General features: G+C 40.1%; 2 protein-coding genes across 4 annotated transcripts in view; one reads left to right on the top strand and one right to left on the bottom strand.

Annotated features, from left to right (window-relative positions):
* The window catches only part of PLEKHA3 (pleckstrin homology domain containing A3), a 105,848-nt gene that overhangs the window by 68,331 nt on the left and 20,182 nt on the right, over nt 1-17,335 (top strand). For all 3 annotated transcript variants that reach the window (XR_014784985.1, XR_014784986.1, XR_014784988.1), the window contains one exon: nt 1-17,335. This exon is cut by the window's left edge; it is cut by the window's right edge and continues 20,182 nt beyond it. The gene's annotated coding sequence lies outside the window, so the exon portion shown is untranslated.
* TTN (titin) overlaps nt 1-17,335 on the bottom strand; it is a 310,226-nt gene that overhangs the window by 39,107 nt on the left and 253,784 nt on the right. The window contains exons 259-277 of the mRNA XM_084814765.1: nt 17,248-17,335; nt 15,847-16,122; nt 15,443-15,742; nt 15,039-15,341; nt 14,333-14,632; nt 13,946-14,233; nt 13,561-13,857; nt 13,168-13,470; nt 12,727-13,032; nt 11,712-11,999; nt 11,247-11,537; nt 10,853-11,140; nt 9,816-10,406; nt 9,623-9,727; nt 8,811-9,008; nt 8,423-8,719; nt 7,736-8,323; nt 7,339-7,641; nt 1-7,227 (exon numbers count right to left, since the gene is read on the bottom strand). The exon at nt 1-7,227 is cut by the window's left edge and continues 9,876 nt beyond it; the exon at nt 17,248-17,335 is cut by the window's right edge and continues 215 nt beyond it. Of these exons, the coding sequence (XP_084670891.1) occupies nt 1-7,227; nt 7,339-7,641; nt 7,736-8,323; nt 8,423-8,719; nt 8,811-9,008; nt 9,623-9,727; nt 9,816-10,406; nt 10,853-11,140; nt 11,247-11,537; nt 11,712-11,999; nt 12,727-13,032; nt 13,168-13,470; nt 13,561-13,857; nt 13,946-14,233; nt 14,333-14,632; nt 15,039-15,341; nt 15,443-15,742; nt 15,847-16,122; nt 17,248-17,335 (12,637 nt within the window). The remainder of the gene's footprint in view (nt 7,228-7,338; nt 7,642-7,735; nt 8,324-8,422; nt 8,720-8,810; nt 9,009-9,622; nt 9,728-9,815; nt 10,407-10,852; nt 11,141-11,246; nt 11,538-11,711; nt 12,000-12,726; nt 13,033-13,167; nt 13,471-13,560; nt 13,858-13,945; nt 14,234-14,332; nt 14,633-15,038; nt 15,342-15,442; nt 15,743-15,846; nt 16,123-17,247) is intronic.

A 17,335-nucleotide genomic window follows, 5' to 3' on the forward strand; every position in this document is an offset into this window, starting at 1 on the left:
AGGCTTTTCTTGTGGCTTCACGCTTTTCAATAATATAATTTTTTATTTTAGCTCCACCATCTATCAAAGGAGGCTCCCATGCAAGTGAAACTGAGTCTTTGGTAATGTCCTTAATTTTCAGGTTAACTGGAGGACCTGGGGTATCTAGGACTCTCACACTGACAAAGGCAGATTTCTTTCCACTGCTGTTTTCTAAAGAAAGAGTATATTTCCCAGAGTCAAATCTGTTAACGTTGTCAAGAACCAATGAGGTAAAGCTGCTAGTGCTGTCAATAATAGCTGCCTCTCTGATGTCACCATCCACCTTACCCCATTTTACTTCAGGTGTTGGGCGCCCTCTGATAGGAACAAATAACCTTAATGAACCACCAGCTCTTACATTTATAACTTTTCTCAGTTCCATGTCAAGATCAAGGTCTGGAGCTTCCAGTTTTTCTTCAACAAGAATAGTTCCAGGAACATCAGCATGCTCTCCTACACCAGCTTTATTAACAGCACAAATGCGGAATTTGTATTCATGTTTTTCCAACAATTTTTCTACTTCCATATTTGTTTTCTTAATTCCAGTTGGTGGTGTACAAATTGTCCAGTCTCCAACACTTACATCACATTTTTCAACAATGTATCCTTGAATTTCAGAGCCACCATCATAGATTGGTTTACCCCAGGAAAGGAAGACTGAAGATCTTGTAACATCTATTGCTTTGGGATTATTAGGAGGACCTGGTTTGTATATAGGGTCACAAGCTTTATAATAAATAGAAGGTGGACTGGGTTCACTGAGGCCAGCTGCATTTTCAGCTGAAACTCTGTATTCATAGTCATGATTTTCTATAAGTCCGGTGACTCGGTATCGAAGTTCACTTATCAAACGCTTGTTACATCTTGTCCATCGAATGCCTTCTTTATCACGTTTTTCTAGTACATATCCCAAAATTTCACTACCACCATCAGAAGCTGGTCTCTCCCATACAACAATCATAGAATCCTTGGTAACAGCTGAAACTTCTGGGGCCTTTGGTGGAAGCGGCACTACAAAAGGATTTTTTGCAATTACAGGCTCAGATTCAAGAGGCTCACCGACACCATATTTGTTTACAGCCATGATACGGAAGATATATTCATTTCCTTCCAAAAGTTTAGTGACTTTGCAACCAAGGGTTTGCACATTGGCATCAACTAAAGTCCAAACTAAGCGACTGGTTTCTCTTCTTTCAACGACGTAATGTGAAATGTCACTGCCACCATCCTGCAACGGGGGCTTCCATGATAGCATACATTTTTCAACAGTAACTCCTGTTATAACAACAGGCCCTTCAGGGGGGCCAGGTCTGTCAAGAATCTTGACATGAATAGAAGCTGTTTTTTCACCTGCAACATTCTTTGCTAGCAATACATAATGTCCACTGTCAACACGAATGGCTTCTTTCACACTTAGGCTTGTGGCAAAGTCAGTGGTTTTGATATCCAAGCGCGCTGTGTTTGTTAGTTCCTTATCACCTTTTAGCCATTGAATAGAAGGTAATGGCTTGCCATAAACATCAGCATCAATCTTGAATGATTCACCAGCATGTAGTACAAGTGTTTCTTTAAATTTGGGATCCATACTTATACGAGGTGGATCTACTTCATCTCTTGCTGTGATTGCCCCTGAACTTTCAGATGGCTCACTGAAGACACCTGCGGCATTACGTGCAATGACATGGAACTCGTACCTCTGATTTTCAACTAGGCCAGTTACTGCAAATTGAGTCTCAATTACGTTTGTAAAGCTTGCTTTCATCCAGCGCCCATCTGGTAACTCCTTCTTTTCAACAATGTAGCCTGTGATCTTGCTTCCACCATCGTACTCTGGTTTCTTCCACTGAAGAGTAACAGAGTTTCTTGTGACAATTATAGGCTCGGGGCGACCTGGAGGATCACAAGGATCATGAGCTGTGTAGCATTCTGAACCTTTACTTGCCTTCCCGATACCAACTATATTTTCTGCATAAACTCTGAATTCATATTCAAGTCCCTCCTCAAGTCCAGTTGTTTTAAATTTAGTGTCAAGAATTGGTGTTTTGTTCAATTTAACCCAGAGGATGCTATTTCTTTCCTTGCGCTCCAAATGATATCCAGTAATCTTGCTGCCACCATCATTGACCGGTTCATTCCAATGCACAACCATACTATCCCTGGAGACTTCTGGTACATAAGGAGTTCCAGGTGGGCCAGGTACTTTGTATGGATACTGGGCAACTACAGAGTCTGATGTGAGGTATGTACTCTTTCCATATCTATTTTCAGCTGCAATTCTGAATTGATATTCACTTCCAGTCTTTAATCTACATGCTTTTAGAGTTGTTCGGGCAACAGTAGCTGAAACAATCTGCCAAGCAGTAGTGGAAGTGTCTCGTTTTTCTACAATATAATTGTTGATAGAACTACCACCATCATATTTGGGTGGTTGCCAAGAAATGGTAATACTGTCCGCAGTTACTTCGTCAATCTTTACTGGTCCAGTTGGAGGTCCTGGCTTGTCAAGTACAATAATACTAAGGATTTCAGTAGCTTCACCTGCACAGTTAGAAAGTTTTACTAAATATTGTCCAACATCTTCTCTACATGCTTCCTTTATTGTTAATAAAGTGTTGTTGTCTGTATTTTCTTCATTTACTCTAGTTGTTTGTCTCAGTGGCACATTATCTTTAAGCCATACTATAGCTGGTTTGGGTCGACCAACAAATGGAACATCAACCTTTAAGTCTTCACCTGCTAGTACACTGAAAGTGGTAAACAACAATTTGAAGGCTGGTGGTATCACAAGATCTTTTGCAATGACTGGTACACTCAATTGTCGAGGATCACTGATTCCTTTTTCATTCTGAGCTGAAACACGGAAAGAATATTCTTCACCCTGGATCAGTCCAGTTATAGTAGCTTCAGTAACTTTTACAGTAGCACACGTGGCCCACCTGTCACTGCCTTTGCTTTGCATTTCTACTATGTAGCCCAAAATTCTGCTTCCTCCATCATGTTCAGGTTTTTCCCATGTCAAAGATACGCTGTTTCTTGTCACATCTAATAAAGTTATTTTTCCTGGAGGAAGAGGCCTTTCAGATACCTTAACAGATTCTGATGTTTCAACAGGTAGACCTATTCCATATTCATTTTCGGCTAGGACTCTGAAATAATAATTGCAACCTTCCTGTAGGTTGTCCACTTTCCAGCTGGTCTTGTGGCAATTGGCCATAACAGTTGAGTATGCTTTTCTTGTTGCCTCACGCTTTTCAATAACATAGTTCTTTATCTTAGAGCCACCATCTATGAGGGGAGGTTCCCATGTAAGTGTGACAGATGACTTTGTGACCTCTTTTATTTTCAGATTCTGTGGGGCTCCAGGTGTATCAAGAACTCTTACAATTACAAATGCTGATTTGCTGCCTGAACTGTTTTCTACAGTCAGTATATACTTGCCACTGTCAAATCTATTCACATTTCCAACTGTAAGTAGTGTATAAGAGCTTGTGGATTCAATAGTGGCTTTGTCTAAAGATTCTCCAAGTTCTCTTGCCCATTTCACTTCAGGTGCTGGTCTTCCTTTAATTGGGACAAAAAGTCTTAAAGTACAGCAAGCTCTAATAGTTACAACTTTACGTAGGTCTGCATCAAGTTCAATCTCTGGAGGCAGCATCCTTTCCTCAGCCTTTGGTGTCCCAGGAACAAGAGCAGGTTCTCCAATGCCTTCAGAGTTCATGGCATATATTCTGATTTTATACTCCTGGTTTTCTTTTAGATTGGTGATGGTAAAGGAAGTGGCCTTCAGTCCTGCAGGTGGAGTTACAATTTTCCACTCATCTTCTTCAGGTAGTGCTGTTTCAACCATGTAGCCTGTGATTTCTGAGCCTCCATCATATATTGGCTTATTCCAAGCAATTGTAATTGAGGACTTGCTTGTATCTAAGACACGAGGGTTGCCAGGTGGACCAGGCTTAAACACAGTATCAACAGCTTTGTAGAATTGACTGCTTGGACTTGGCTCACTTATGCCAGCAGCGTTTTCAGCCTTTACTCGGTATTCATATTCGTGACCTTCTGTGAGTCCAGATACTTTATAACGCAAATCTGTGACAACCCGCTTGTTACATTTCACCCAGCGCAATCCAGTTCTGTCACGACGTTCTACAATGTAATTGGTTATAGGACTTCCACCATCAGAATCAGGATGTCCCCAGCATACAATCATAGAATCTTTGGTTGCAGCTGTAACTTCAGGTGTCTTGGGTGGATCAGGTACTACATAAGGATTTACTGCAAGAACAGGTTCTGATTCTAGGGATTCACCAACTCCATATTTGTTAACAGCCATAACACGGAACACATATTCATTGCCTTTCAACAGCTTTGTGACCTTCAATTTTGTTACTGGAATGTCTGTGGCTACAGTTGTCCATGCCAATCTACTAGTCTCACGTTTTTCTACAACATAATGGTCAATACTTGCACCTCCATCATCCAAAGGTGGTAACCATGACAGGACACATTTTTCTGTGGTAACGTCAGACACAGCCAAAGGCCCTTCTGGAGGGCCAGGTCTGTCTAGAACTTTCACATTGAAGATATGTTTGGCGAAGCCACCTGGATTGGAAGCTGTAAGAGTATATGCACCTCCATCTCTTCTTGTAGAGTCTTTATTGATAAGGACCGTTGAGAAATCTGCTGTTTTAATTTCCATTTTTGCTGTGTCTTCAAGCTCCTTTCCTTCTTTTGTCCATGTTAGAGTTGGTGGAGGACGACCTGCAGCATCAGCTTCAAGTCTGAAAAGCTCACCTGCTTTTAATACTAAAGTGTCTTTGTATTTAGCATCAACCATTATCCTTGGTGCTTCAATCTCATCTCTGCACGTTATGGCATCTGATGGTTCAGATGGTGGACTAACAGCACCAGCAGCATTTCTAGCAATGATACGGAATTCATATGCAGCATCTTCCGTGAGACCACTAACAGTGAACTCAGTTTCTAGTATATTGCCGAAGTTAGCCTTTAGCCATCGGCCATTGGGAAGATCTCTCTTCTCAACTGTGTAGCCAGTTATCTTAAAGCCGCCATTATATTCAGGCTTTGTCCACTTAAGTGCTACTGCATGTCTTGTGATATTGAGAGGAATTGGCTTACCAGGAGGATCAATAGGGTCCAGAGCAAATGTTGGCTCAGATGGCTTGCTTGGTTTACTTTTTCCTGCCATATTTTCTGCTATGACTCGGAATTCATATGCAATGCCATCCATAAGACCACTTGATTTGAAGATGTTGCCTGATACCAGGGCTTTACTTACAGTCTGCCAGAGAATGCTGTTTCGTTCTTTTCTTTCAACATGATATCCTAAAATTGGACTTCCTCCATCTGTAAGGGGCTCATGCCAGCTAATGCTAATTGAATCTTTTGTGACTGCAATCACTTGAGGAGTGCCTGGAGGTCCAGGAACTTTAAAAGGAAAACTGGCAATTACGTTCTCCGAACTGATAGCTGGGCCTGAACCATACCTGTTCTGAGCTTTAACACGGAATTGGTACTCAGTTCCAGTAGTTAGCCGAGCAGCTTTGTATGTGGTACGTATAACCGTAGTTGCTAATTCAGCCCACGAGGTACTGTCAGTTTTACGCATTTCCACAACATAGTTACTTATTGGAACCCCTCCATCATTCAGTGGAGGTTCCCATGAAAAGGTGACAAAGTCAGATGAAACTTCATCAAATTTGATTGGTCCTGTGGGAGGTCCAGGAACGTCATGTACCTGTACAGTTATCACATCACTAACTTCGCCAACAATGTTTTTAGCAGAGAGCGGATATCGGCCACTGTCATTTCTTGTGCATTCATTAATGGTTAAGATGGTTGCAGTAGCAGTATTTTCAAAGTTCACCCTCTGGGTTTGTTTAAGCAACTGATCTTCTTTTTTCCAAGTAATACTTGGTCTTGGGCGACCAAGCACAGGAATCTCAACTTTGATATTGTCACCAGCTCTAGCAATGATTGTTTTCTGATAAATACCACGCAAATCAAATTCTGGCAGCATCATTTGCTCTTTAACAACAACTGGTCTGCTTTCTCTGGGGTCACTTCTTCCAGCACTATTAACTGCCATAACCTGGAAAGTATACTCTTCATTTTCAGTTAGATTTCTTACCACACATTCTAATGTTTTCACAGTTGTGATATGAGTCCACTGAGTTGAACCCTTTTTCTGTGCTTCAATTACATAACCAGTAATCTTGCTACCACCATCATGTTCTGGCTTTGGCCAAGCTAGGCTGACTGAGTTCCTTGTGATATCCATAATATTAAGGCTTTCTGGAGGTGATGGTGCTTCAGTTGCCCTTATAGGTTCAGCAGTTTCAGCAGGTTCACCAATTCCAAATTCATTTTCAGCCAATACTCTGAAGTAATATTCACACCCTTCAGCCAAATTAGGAATCCTAAGTGAACATTTTGAGCACTTGGTTGTGATGGTTGAGTATGCCTTTCGTGTTGACTCACGTTTTTCAACTATATAATTTGTTATGCGTGAACCACCATCAATTAGAGGCATATCCCACTGGAGGGTGATGCTATCTTTAGATATGTCCCTGGGCTTAAGATTTATTGGTGGCCCTGGTGTATCCAAAACTTTTACATTTACAAAACCAGTCTTCTTGCCAGCAGCATTTTCAAGGGTCATTATATACTTCCCTGCATCATATCTATTACATTCTGTGATAATGAGAAGAGAGAAAGAATCTGTATTTTCAATATTGGCACGTGCTTTAAGTGGGATATCATCCTTGGTCCATGTAACTTCAGGAGTTGGACGTCCCCTAATTGGAACAAATACTCGAATGCTCAGTCCAGCTCTAACAACGAGAGTTTTCCTCAGCTCAGCATCTAATTCAAAATCAGGAGCCACTTCACGTTCCTTGATTTCAACGTTTGGAATCTGTGCTGGTTCACCTGTACCAACAGCATTGATGGCACTAATTCTAAAATTGTATTTGGCTCCTGGCTGGAGATTAGCCACAACAAATTCTGTGATTCTTAGAGCAGTTCCTATGGTATCTTTCACCCATGTCTCTTCTCCTTCTTTTTGGTGCTCAACAATATAGCCAATGATATCAAGTCCACCATCATAATGAGGTTTCCCCCAGGCTAGGCTAGCACTTGTCTTTGTTGTATCAGTTACTCTTGGGTTGGAAGGAGGTCCTGGTGGATCTATAGTAATCAAAAAAGGCAAAAAAAAAATTGGTTAGAGTCCTTTTTATAGAAAAGTATGCTGTTAATGCAACATGAAGGGATTTCTCAAAGCACATAAATCATACTAACATGCAGCATCCTTGGTTAATACTGGTTGAGAAACATCACTTGGTGGCCCAATTCCTGCTCTGTTTTCTGCACTGACACGGAATTCGTATTCATTTCCTTCTAGGAGTCCAGTCACTTTGCACCTAAGGTCTGATACTGGTTTCTTTGATACTCTGACCCATCTCACACCTTTCCTCTCTTTTCTTTCCACATGGTAACCAGTGATCTCACTGCCACCATCATCAGTTGGCCTCTTCCAGTTGACTGTAACAGCGTTTTTTGTAACATTTGATACTTCTGGTTTACCAGGAGGACCAGGGGGGCCTGAATGGGGGAAAAACAGATTTTGAACAACACTTAAATATTTATACATACTGCAGTCAATTTCTATTAATACCTGTTCACTGGTTTTGCTTACCAAATCTATCCACCATTTTAACTGGTTCTGACTGAGATGGTTCTCCCTTGCCATACTGGTTCACAGCTGAGACACGGAAGATATACTCATTTCCTTGGATAAGCTTAGTAACAACATGCCTACAAGACTGAATGTCTTCGGCAACCTGAGTCCATAGCAGTCGGCTAGTTTCTCTCTTTTCAAGTACATAAGACTTGATTGGTGATCCACCATCTTCTATAGGAGGTGTCCATGTAAGAGTAGCTTTTTCAGCTGAGACATTGCTGACTTCAACTGGTCCAGGGGGGCCTGGTACATCTAAAACTTTTACATGTACGTGTTCTTGTTTAGTACCAAAAGGATTGGTTGCAGTGATTGTATATTCACCAGAATCTTTTCTATCTGCATACTTGACAGTAAGTGCAGAAGAGGTTGGAGTTGATTCAATATGAACAGTCTCTGAAGGCTTAAAATCTTTTCCTGCTTTGGACCATGCTGACGTTGGAAGTGGTTTACCAAGGATGCTAATAGCAGATATCATAATGGTATCTCCTGCTTTAACAGTCAGGCCATCTTTGACAGTAGGATCAATAACAATAGTTGGTGCCTCTGTAAAAGAAAATTAATTTGTCAGAAAAATAATGTTTTAGAAGCTACTTGAACATTAATTGAACAAAACCAATGAGTGTTTTTACAGTGAATACGCACCATACTCATCCTTGCATATAATAGCTCCCGTAGATTCTGATGGAGGACTAATAGCTCCAGCGGTATTCTTAGCCCTAATTCTGAATTCATATTTTGAACCTTCAAAAAGGTCAGTTACTGTATATGCACATTCTGGAACATTCACATGATTTGCCTTCGTCCAAGTCTTCGAAGGTAGATCGCGTTTCTCCACTATGTAGCCAATTAATTTGTGTCCACCATCATATTTTGGTTCTGTCCAGATCAGAGTTACTGAATTTCTAGTTACACTGATAACTTCAGGTTTCCCAGGAGGATCTGAAAAAAAAAAGACAGAATGCAGGAATGGTAAACTTGATATCATTTTTTTTTCAGCTCATGAAAAATTCTCTTTCTTTGGGTAACTTACCAATTGGATCTAGGGCCACAATTGGTTCAGATGGCAGACTAGGTTTACCAACTCCAGCTAGATTGATTGCCATCACTCTAAATTCATATTCTAAACCTTCAGTTAACCCTGTCACTCTGAAGTCTTTCATCCTTAGTGGAGTCTTGTTTGCTCGCTTCCACAAAATACTGTTTCTTTCTTTAAACTCAATGTGGTAACCTGCAGAAGAAAACAAACACAGATAACACTTACTTATAATTTTAAACGGTAAATGCAAGAGTACCAGTGACCTGATAAAAACCAGTATTCTCCTTAGAGCACCTTTGAAGTTCCTAGCTGAAAGGGCTTTGTATAGACTGACTGTTTGTGTTACCCGCATTAAACATTTGTGGCCTCAATGACCTGAATAGAAAAGAATAGAAAACTTAACTCTTCCGGTTTACAAAAGCTTCCTTGACTCGTCTCCAGTAAAAGATTTGTGTCACCACCACAGCCTACCAGGCAAATGGCTACAAGGCTTATAGTTCTTATATATTTAAACTAATATGATTCCAGTTCACTTGTTTTCATTTTCATTCATTCATTTATTACATTTCTATACAGCCCAATAGCCAATGCACTCTAGGCGGTTTTATTTTGTAGCCTAAATATAGATGTACCATGCATTATAGCTTTTTTTTCTTTGAGTTTGCTGCACTTGAAAGAGAGGTGCTGCACCATAAGGAAGCAAAAGGGGACTTCATTAAAATGTATTACATCATGATTTGTGCTTGGAACTCTAGGAAAGAAAACCTAAGAGAATCTAAGCAAGATGAAAGCCCAAAAGAGAATACCTGTGATTGGTGAGCCACCTGTCTTTTTAGGGTCTGTCCATACTAAAGATGCAGAATCATGCCTAATCTCAACAATTTTGGGTGGTGGTGGAGCATCAGGAACATCTAGAAAATGTAATAAATATGAAAAAGAATTAGACTTAATCATAACAAAATAAAATACTTTTCAGCAAGCATATTATGTTGGGCTTACCAAATGGATGCCTTGCAATTATAGGTTCAGATTTAAGACCTTCACCTACTCCATATTTATTTTCAGCACTGATTCTGAAAGTATATTCACTGCCTTCATGAAGTCTTGTAACTCTAAAGGTAGTTTTCTGGACAGCAGATGCACATGTCACCCATTTATTATTCACATTGTCTCTCTTCTCTAGGATGTAGTTAGTAATTTCTGAGCCACCATCATCTTTTGGAGGACCCCATTTTAATGTCATAGCATCGGCCGTAACTTCATCAAATTTCACAGGTCCTGTTGGGATTCCAGGTTTGCCAACAACCTTCACGGAAATAGTGCCTTCTTTGCTGCCAGCGATGTTCTTCAGAGTGATTGTGTATTTTCCAGCATCATCTTTATGGCAGTCACGTACAAGCAATGTAGTGTTCACTGCTGTAGCTTCAAATGCAACCCTTCCTGTCTCAGTAAGGGCCAGATCTTCTCCTTTCTTCCATGTCACAGTTGGCGCTGGCTTGCCTTTAATTGGGATTTTCAGACGGAAACAGCTTCCTTCTCTAGCTAGATAACATAAGCCTGGCAGGTCTCGTAAATCAAGATCAGGTGGCACTGTAAAACAGAAGGTACTGAATAGTCATATGCTCAGCACAGAGGGTTGTATGTGACACTATCGTTCCGCTGACAGAATCAGTTCCGACAGCAGAATGGGGTGGGAGACAACGCTCCCCCTCCTCTGCAGCCTCCTATGCACCCTTAAAATTTGCTCTGGAGGGACAGAAAACCTGAGGGGAAGATGGGTGTAGAGTGGAGGAAAGAGGGAGAAAGTCCCATTGCACTAGTGAACCTTCACTTGTGCCATGTTGGATTTAATCCAGTTAATACAATTGTTTCAGTTCAGCAATTTCTATTCTTCGGGGGGAAAAAGTGCCTTGTGGCACCTTTGTTGTTTTTCCTGCAACGGACTAACATGGCTGTCTCACTAGAAGTTCTATTCCTCACTAAACTGCCACATACTGAGGAGATCAATAAATGAGAGAACATAAGTATCTACTCACCAATATCATCCCTTGCCACCACTGTAATTTCATTAGGTGTTCCATAGCCAGCTTCATTTTGTGCTCTCACTCTGAAAAGGTATTCTTTTCCTTCTTTCAAGTCTCTTGTTGAATAGTGGAGATTCTTTGACCTCATAACTTCTTGCCACTGATTTTCATCAGTCATTAGCTCAACAATATACGCATCAATACGGCTTCCACCATCACTAATAGGCTTTTTCCATGATAAATTGCAAGATGATTTTGTCACAGCCAGAGCCTTTAAGTCTACAACAGGTCCAGGTGTTTCTAGTAGCAAGGAGGAACAATGATATCAATAAAGTTCAAAAGAAAATTAGAAACAGAAGACCCTTTTAATATCTCATTAGGGCAAGACTGTGGATTTTCTTCTCACCAGAAGCTTTAACAGCATCACGCGTTTCACAAGGGTCACCAATGCCATATTCATTTTCAGCAAAAACCCTGAAGAAGTAAGATTTGCCTTCTTCTAAGTTAGAGATCCTGAAGCTTGTTTTTGGACACTCTGTTGTTACTGTGGACCACGATTTTCTCTCTGCATCACGTTTTTCAACCACGTAGTTCTTCACTGGACTCCCACCATCAATTAAAGGAGGCTCCCATGAGATAAAAGCAGAGTCTTTAGATGCTTCTTTTACAATCAGATTAATAGGTGGCCCAGGAGTGTCTGTATTAAAACAAATTAACAAATTGAAGTTATTGAGCAAACTATAGAAAATGAGAGAGGGAGAGAGAGAGAGAGAGAGAGAGAGAGAGAGAGCCATTCAAATCACTATAATCTTGTATGTGCATGTACATTTATTTGTATATATGTATAATTTGCAATAATTGTAGAACTTACCAAGTACTTTGACTACAATGGTGTATGACTTTTTGCCACAGCTGTTCTCCAGACTCAGGACATATTTTCCAGCATCATATTTATTTACATTTTCACACCGCAGGAAGGTGTCAAAATCAGTTGATTTGATGTCTAGTCCTTGCCTGTCTCTTATGTTGGCATCCACTTTGGACCAAGAGATCTTTGGAGGTGGGCGGCCTCTTACTGGCACATAAAGCCTCATTGTGACTCCAGCACGTAATATTAGGACTTTCCTCAATTCAGCATCAAGCTCTCCCTCAGGTGGAACTGTATTTTAAAGTAAAGATATATGTAAAAGTAGACTTATGCTTAAAATGACTATTGAAAATATAAAGAAAAAACCCCAGTCTGAATGGCTGAGGCAGGACAGGGTGGGATGCAATAGAAAGGTAACAGAGAAAAATATAAAGAAATAATGCTAGGGAAATAAAACTCAAGCAATATTTTTAAAAGAAGAATAGAGAGAAAACCCTTCTAAAAGTTACTTCAGACTTCCAATTGCAAGTTTTCATGCCATCTAACCAAAAACTACTTGGGTTCTCACATTCTTTTCTCACTTTCTTCTGAGCTGACACTGAATTAACCATAATGCTTAGCGTGTAAGGGCACTGGTGAAATTTGGGTCCCTGCTGTGGTGTAACTGCTTAGGAGTTTCCCATTAGGAAACTGTGCTCATTTTGTACTCATAACGTGACACCTTTAAAGTATCACACAGAAGGAGTGACCTTATTTTCAACAACAAGAAAATTTAGAATATTGATAATAATGCTGCAATGAAAAACAGATGGAGTATTCTATACTGAAGGAGGTTTCAGGAATAGAGCAGCATGATGTGCTATTGTTGAAAGTTGAGAGACAGTGGTTTATGGACCAGATACATGTGAATTCATAAAATAGTTCAGTATAGAACCTCTATTTTTCCTTAAAGCTTCTACACTGCCTCCCCTCAAACTGCACTAAAACCAGCAACTCAGTTTCTTTTCAGGATACTCACTTAAAATGTCTTTTGCTAGGTGCTTGTCTGGCACATCGCTTGGATCACTGTATCCAACCTTATTGACAGCATAAATGCGGAACTGGTATTCTGTGTTCTCCGTGAGTCCAGTCACAACATAACGGGTATCTGGCAAATTCTTTGGCAAATTGCATCTGACCCAATTATCTGTGTCTACTCGTTTTACTTCAACAAGGTAGCCAATAATGGGACTTCCACCATCGTATGCTGGTTTGCTCCAAGACAGGCTTATAGAACTACGGGTGCTGTCAACAACTTTTGGGAATGCTGGTGGGCCAGGAGGATCTGAGAATGAAAGCAACAGGAAGTTATGTAGTGCACAATTTTAAACTGGCAAAAGCAGCTGGACACACACACACACACACACACACACACGAATAGCCACACAAGATTAAAAAAATACATAGATGTTCAACTTACACTGAGGATCACGAGCATATGCTGGCTTAGATGGCCCACTAGGTTTTCCTGGTCCAGCTTTATTCTGTGCAGTTACTCTAAACTCATATTCTGCTCCTTCCTGGAGTCCAGTGGCCTTTATCGTTCTCTCAATGACCGGCTTTCTGTTCACTTTTGTCCAGTTAACAGCTTTAGTTTCACGTTTTTCAACAATGTACCCAGTTATAGGGGAGCCACCATCATCAACAGGTGCTTTCCAGCTTACAGTCATGAAGTCTTTTGTTATGTTGCTAATTATAGGTGGCTCAGGGGGTCCAGGTACATCTACAAATAATTATTTGAAATGCACTTAGGTGGCTGTTAAAACACAAATAATCGCCAATTGGATAGAAGAAGGTACTAAGATATACTTACCATATGGATTTTTAGCCACTGCTGATTCAGTCAAGATTGGGTCCCCTACTCCATATTTGTTTTCAGCACAAATGCGGAATTGGTACTCGTGTCCTTCAATCAGTTTCTCAACGCTGCAGCTAGTAATTGGGACATTGGCAGTGACTTGAGCCCAGTTGGGCCTGCTTGTTTCTCGTTTGTCAACAATGTAATTAGTAATGTCTGATCCGCCATCTTCAAGGGGAGGTTCCCAAGAAAGCATTGCGCGATCTGCATACATATTTGTAATCTTAACTGAAGCTGGAGGGCCAGGCTTGTCTGGGGAAAAATATCAAACAGTGAAGTCTCACAACTGCTACATTTTCTGAAGTTTAAATGGAGCAATTTAAATTCAACTTTCACCTACCGAGTACTTTAAGTTTAATAGTTGCTGACTTGGAACCACTTGCATTTTCAGCTGTAATAGTATAATCTCCTGTTTGCTTTCTATTTACACTGAAGAGGTCCACAGTAGATAAATTCCTCTTGGTGGTTATCTTGATTCCTTCAGCTGGTTTTAGAATCTCCCCCTCTTTCTTCCAAGTAATAGTTGGCATAGGCTTGCCAAACACATTCGCCTCAAGGCAAACATTGGTTCCAGCTTTTACTACAAGTAAGGATTTCATACCTACACCAAGCTCTATTTTTGGTGGCACTGAAAAGTAAAACAAAATGATTTTTTTGCAAAGGGTATGTAATGAAAAGGACACATTTTTGCTTAATAATAACAGTATTCAGTTAATACTTTCTTTACCATTTTCTGGCTGAACAGTTACTGGATCAGAAGGTTCAGAAGGCCAGCTAATGTTCACTGCTGTTTTTGCTATTGCTCTAAATTGGTACTGTGCACCTTCCTCCAAACCGGTTGCAGTGTACTCTTCTTGAGGTATTTGATGGGGAGTAGTATTACATCGTATCCATTTATCTCCAGGCAGCTTACAGGATTCCACGAAGTATCCAATTATCTTGCTGCCACCATCATGTTTTGGCCTTGCCCAGATAAGGGCCACAGTACTCTTAGTGACATCAATAACTTCGGGTTTACCAGGAGGATCTAAAAACAAATGAGGTCAGATTTACTCCTACACTTTGAGCATTTTATATAAATACTTTCAAATAATAAGCAACACCCAAGATTCGTCTCTGCTGAGAGGCATGTAAAGTGCTAGGGTCATCACTGAGCAAACTGTATATTTCTAATGAATTTTACAAAATCCAGAGGAATTAAGGGGGAGAAAAATTGGGGCCCAATCCTGCAAAAATTGATTCTTAGTCCCCTTTGTTCACTGGAACAGATTTAAAGACATGTTTAATTCACCTATTGAAATCAATGGGGCTTAAAAGTACTTTGCTTCGGCTGGATTATGCTTTATACTACTAATATTTATGGAACTTGCTGGCTCAATATTAGCAATAATAATTGTATACCACAATCACTGCAAAATAAGTGTTTTGCTTACCAATTGGTGTTCTTGCTGTAACAAAATCTGTTGGTTTGCTAGGCTTGCTTGCACCTGCTTTGTTCAGGGCATAGATTCTAAAGGTGTACTCAAGGCCTTCAATTAAATTTGCACATGGGTATTCTGTGGATCGCACAAGCGTATCATTGGCCTTCACCCACAGCAAACTGTTCCTTTCTTTACGTTCGATGAGATAACCAGTTATTGGACTGCCTCCATCGCTGTCTGGCCTGTCCCATGCCACAAAAATGCAGTCCTTGTTCACCTTGGTAACACGTGCATTCTTTGGTTCACTAGGCACATCTGTAGAGGAAGCAATGAGAATATATATATATATATATTTAATCGTTTTAGCATAACAAGTATTCTGTTTAGGACTGTATCATTCTTTGAGTCAGGCTTACCAAATGGGAACCTTGCAATCATCTTATCGGAGGCAAGTGGCTCAGAAATGCCAAAACGGTTTTCAGCACGAACACGGAACATGTATTCTTCTCCAGGGGTTAGTTTGCCAAGTCTGCAATTCGTCTTTGTGACAGAAGCTACTGCTGTTATCCAGTCACCTCGGCTGACATCACACTTTTCTACCACATAATTTGTGATGTTGCTACCACCATCTTCGAGAGGAATATGCCATGACAAAGAGCAGGCATCAGCATCTATATCAGAAATTTCAAATGGTGGCTGTGGTGGACCAGGGACATCTGTAGAAAGATATAAAAATATAAGTTTAAGGCAATGCTAATTGATGAGTATATTAAAGGCAAGTATGTAAAGAATTAAGCATGGAAAAGAAAAATCAGTGTACCCATGACAACCACTTTGATTTTCTGAGTAGCCACTCCAGAGCTGTTTTCAGCTGTTAGAGTGTAATAATCGCTGTCTTTCCTAGTTATGTCCTTAATGATGAGAACAGAAGTGTTGTCTGCTTTATGCACAGCCAGACGGCTGGATGTAAACACATCTTCGTTTCCTTTCATCCATCTACAGGATGGGTGAGGTTTCCCATAAATATGCGCTTCGACCCTGAGTTTCTTCCCAGCTTTTAAACTGATATGCTCTGGCATCAGAATCTTAGGTGGCACTGGAATTAAAATCAAACAATGAGAAACACACATTTAAATAACAGAAAAACAAGTAACCAACGTATAACCAATGTATTTGGTATTTCAAATTATTTATTCCTGCTGATATCACTGTTACTACCGTGAGGATGGTAGTTTTGGCTTTCAAACTAAATCTCATGCTCCTGTCAGTTTTGATGATCTAGATACTGGGCATGGATAGTGGAAGAACTGACACTGTGTCCCAAAAGAGGAATAATTTTTTTGGCTTGCTTTCAAATGGTTTCCAAGGAACTAGCCCTGATGCATTACCCTAATGTCTGAACCATAATATCCCTGCAACATAATCCAGTTAGGAGGGAATATCTTCGTATTTTCACATATTTTACATTCTAAGGTTCAAGCAATGTAATATTTTTCAGATGGGGGGGATTTTACTACATCTTAAAATGATGAAATTCAAATGCAAATGTGTGCAGCTTTGCTGTGTGAAAATGAAGCAAACAAAGCACTAATAAGAAGTTGCCTGAAAGGGCTTATATCAGGCCAGAGCAAATATCTAACACAGTGTTTTGAAGGTAACAGAGCAGAGCCAGTGAATCTACATATAAACTGTTTTACTGAATGCCAACAAAAGGCTTTTCTACACAGTGTTAATCCGCTATATCTTCTTTTGGTTCCATCGCAGATTTAAGATCTGAGCACTACACGAAGAGCGTTTCCTTTCCTGCTTTTCTGCTACATAAACTCTAGATGGCACAGCGCTATAGCAGAATAATGCAATTATACAAGTAGAAAAATATGTTTTCTTTCACTTTCACAAATAATACCACATAGTTCCTGCTCTAAAAACCTCGCTGAAAGTGCTCTTTAGGCACAGAAGCGAAACTGGAGGGTCACGTCGTTGTATAAAGAACCCATAAACTACCGTGAGTAGGGAATGATGAGTGTGCAATAAGTGCCTTGTGTAGAAAACCTCAATGAGAAAGTCAGCTGAAGTGGTAGCACACAGTTCTAAATACCTTTATGTGATGTCCAAAGCTAGACACAAAACTCTAGCTAAATAAATGCATTTCAAATCAGAATCATTTCACCAAATTTAAAATAGATTTTAGTGGTACAAATGATAATAATCAGTTACTTACTGAGTTGTTCTTTAATTTCAAACATGCCTTCGGTTTCTCTGGGTAAACTTACTCCCACAGCATTTCTAGCAGCCACTCTAAATTTGTA

This window comes from Heloderma suspectum, chromosome 1 (assembly GCF_057233095.1).
Source record: "Heloderma suspectum isolate Gila_16-S chromosome 1, 16-S_ref, whole genome shotgun sequence".
Lineage (NCBI taxonomy): Eukaryota > Metazoa > Chordata > Lepidosauria > Squamata > Helodermatidae > Heloderma > Heloderma suspectum.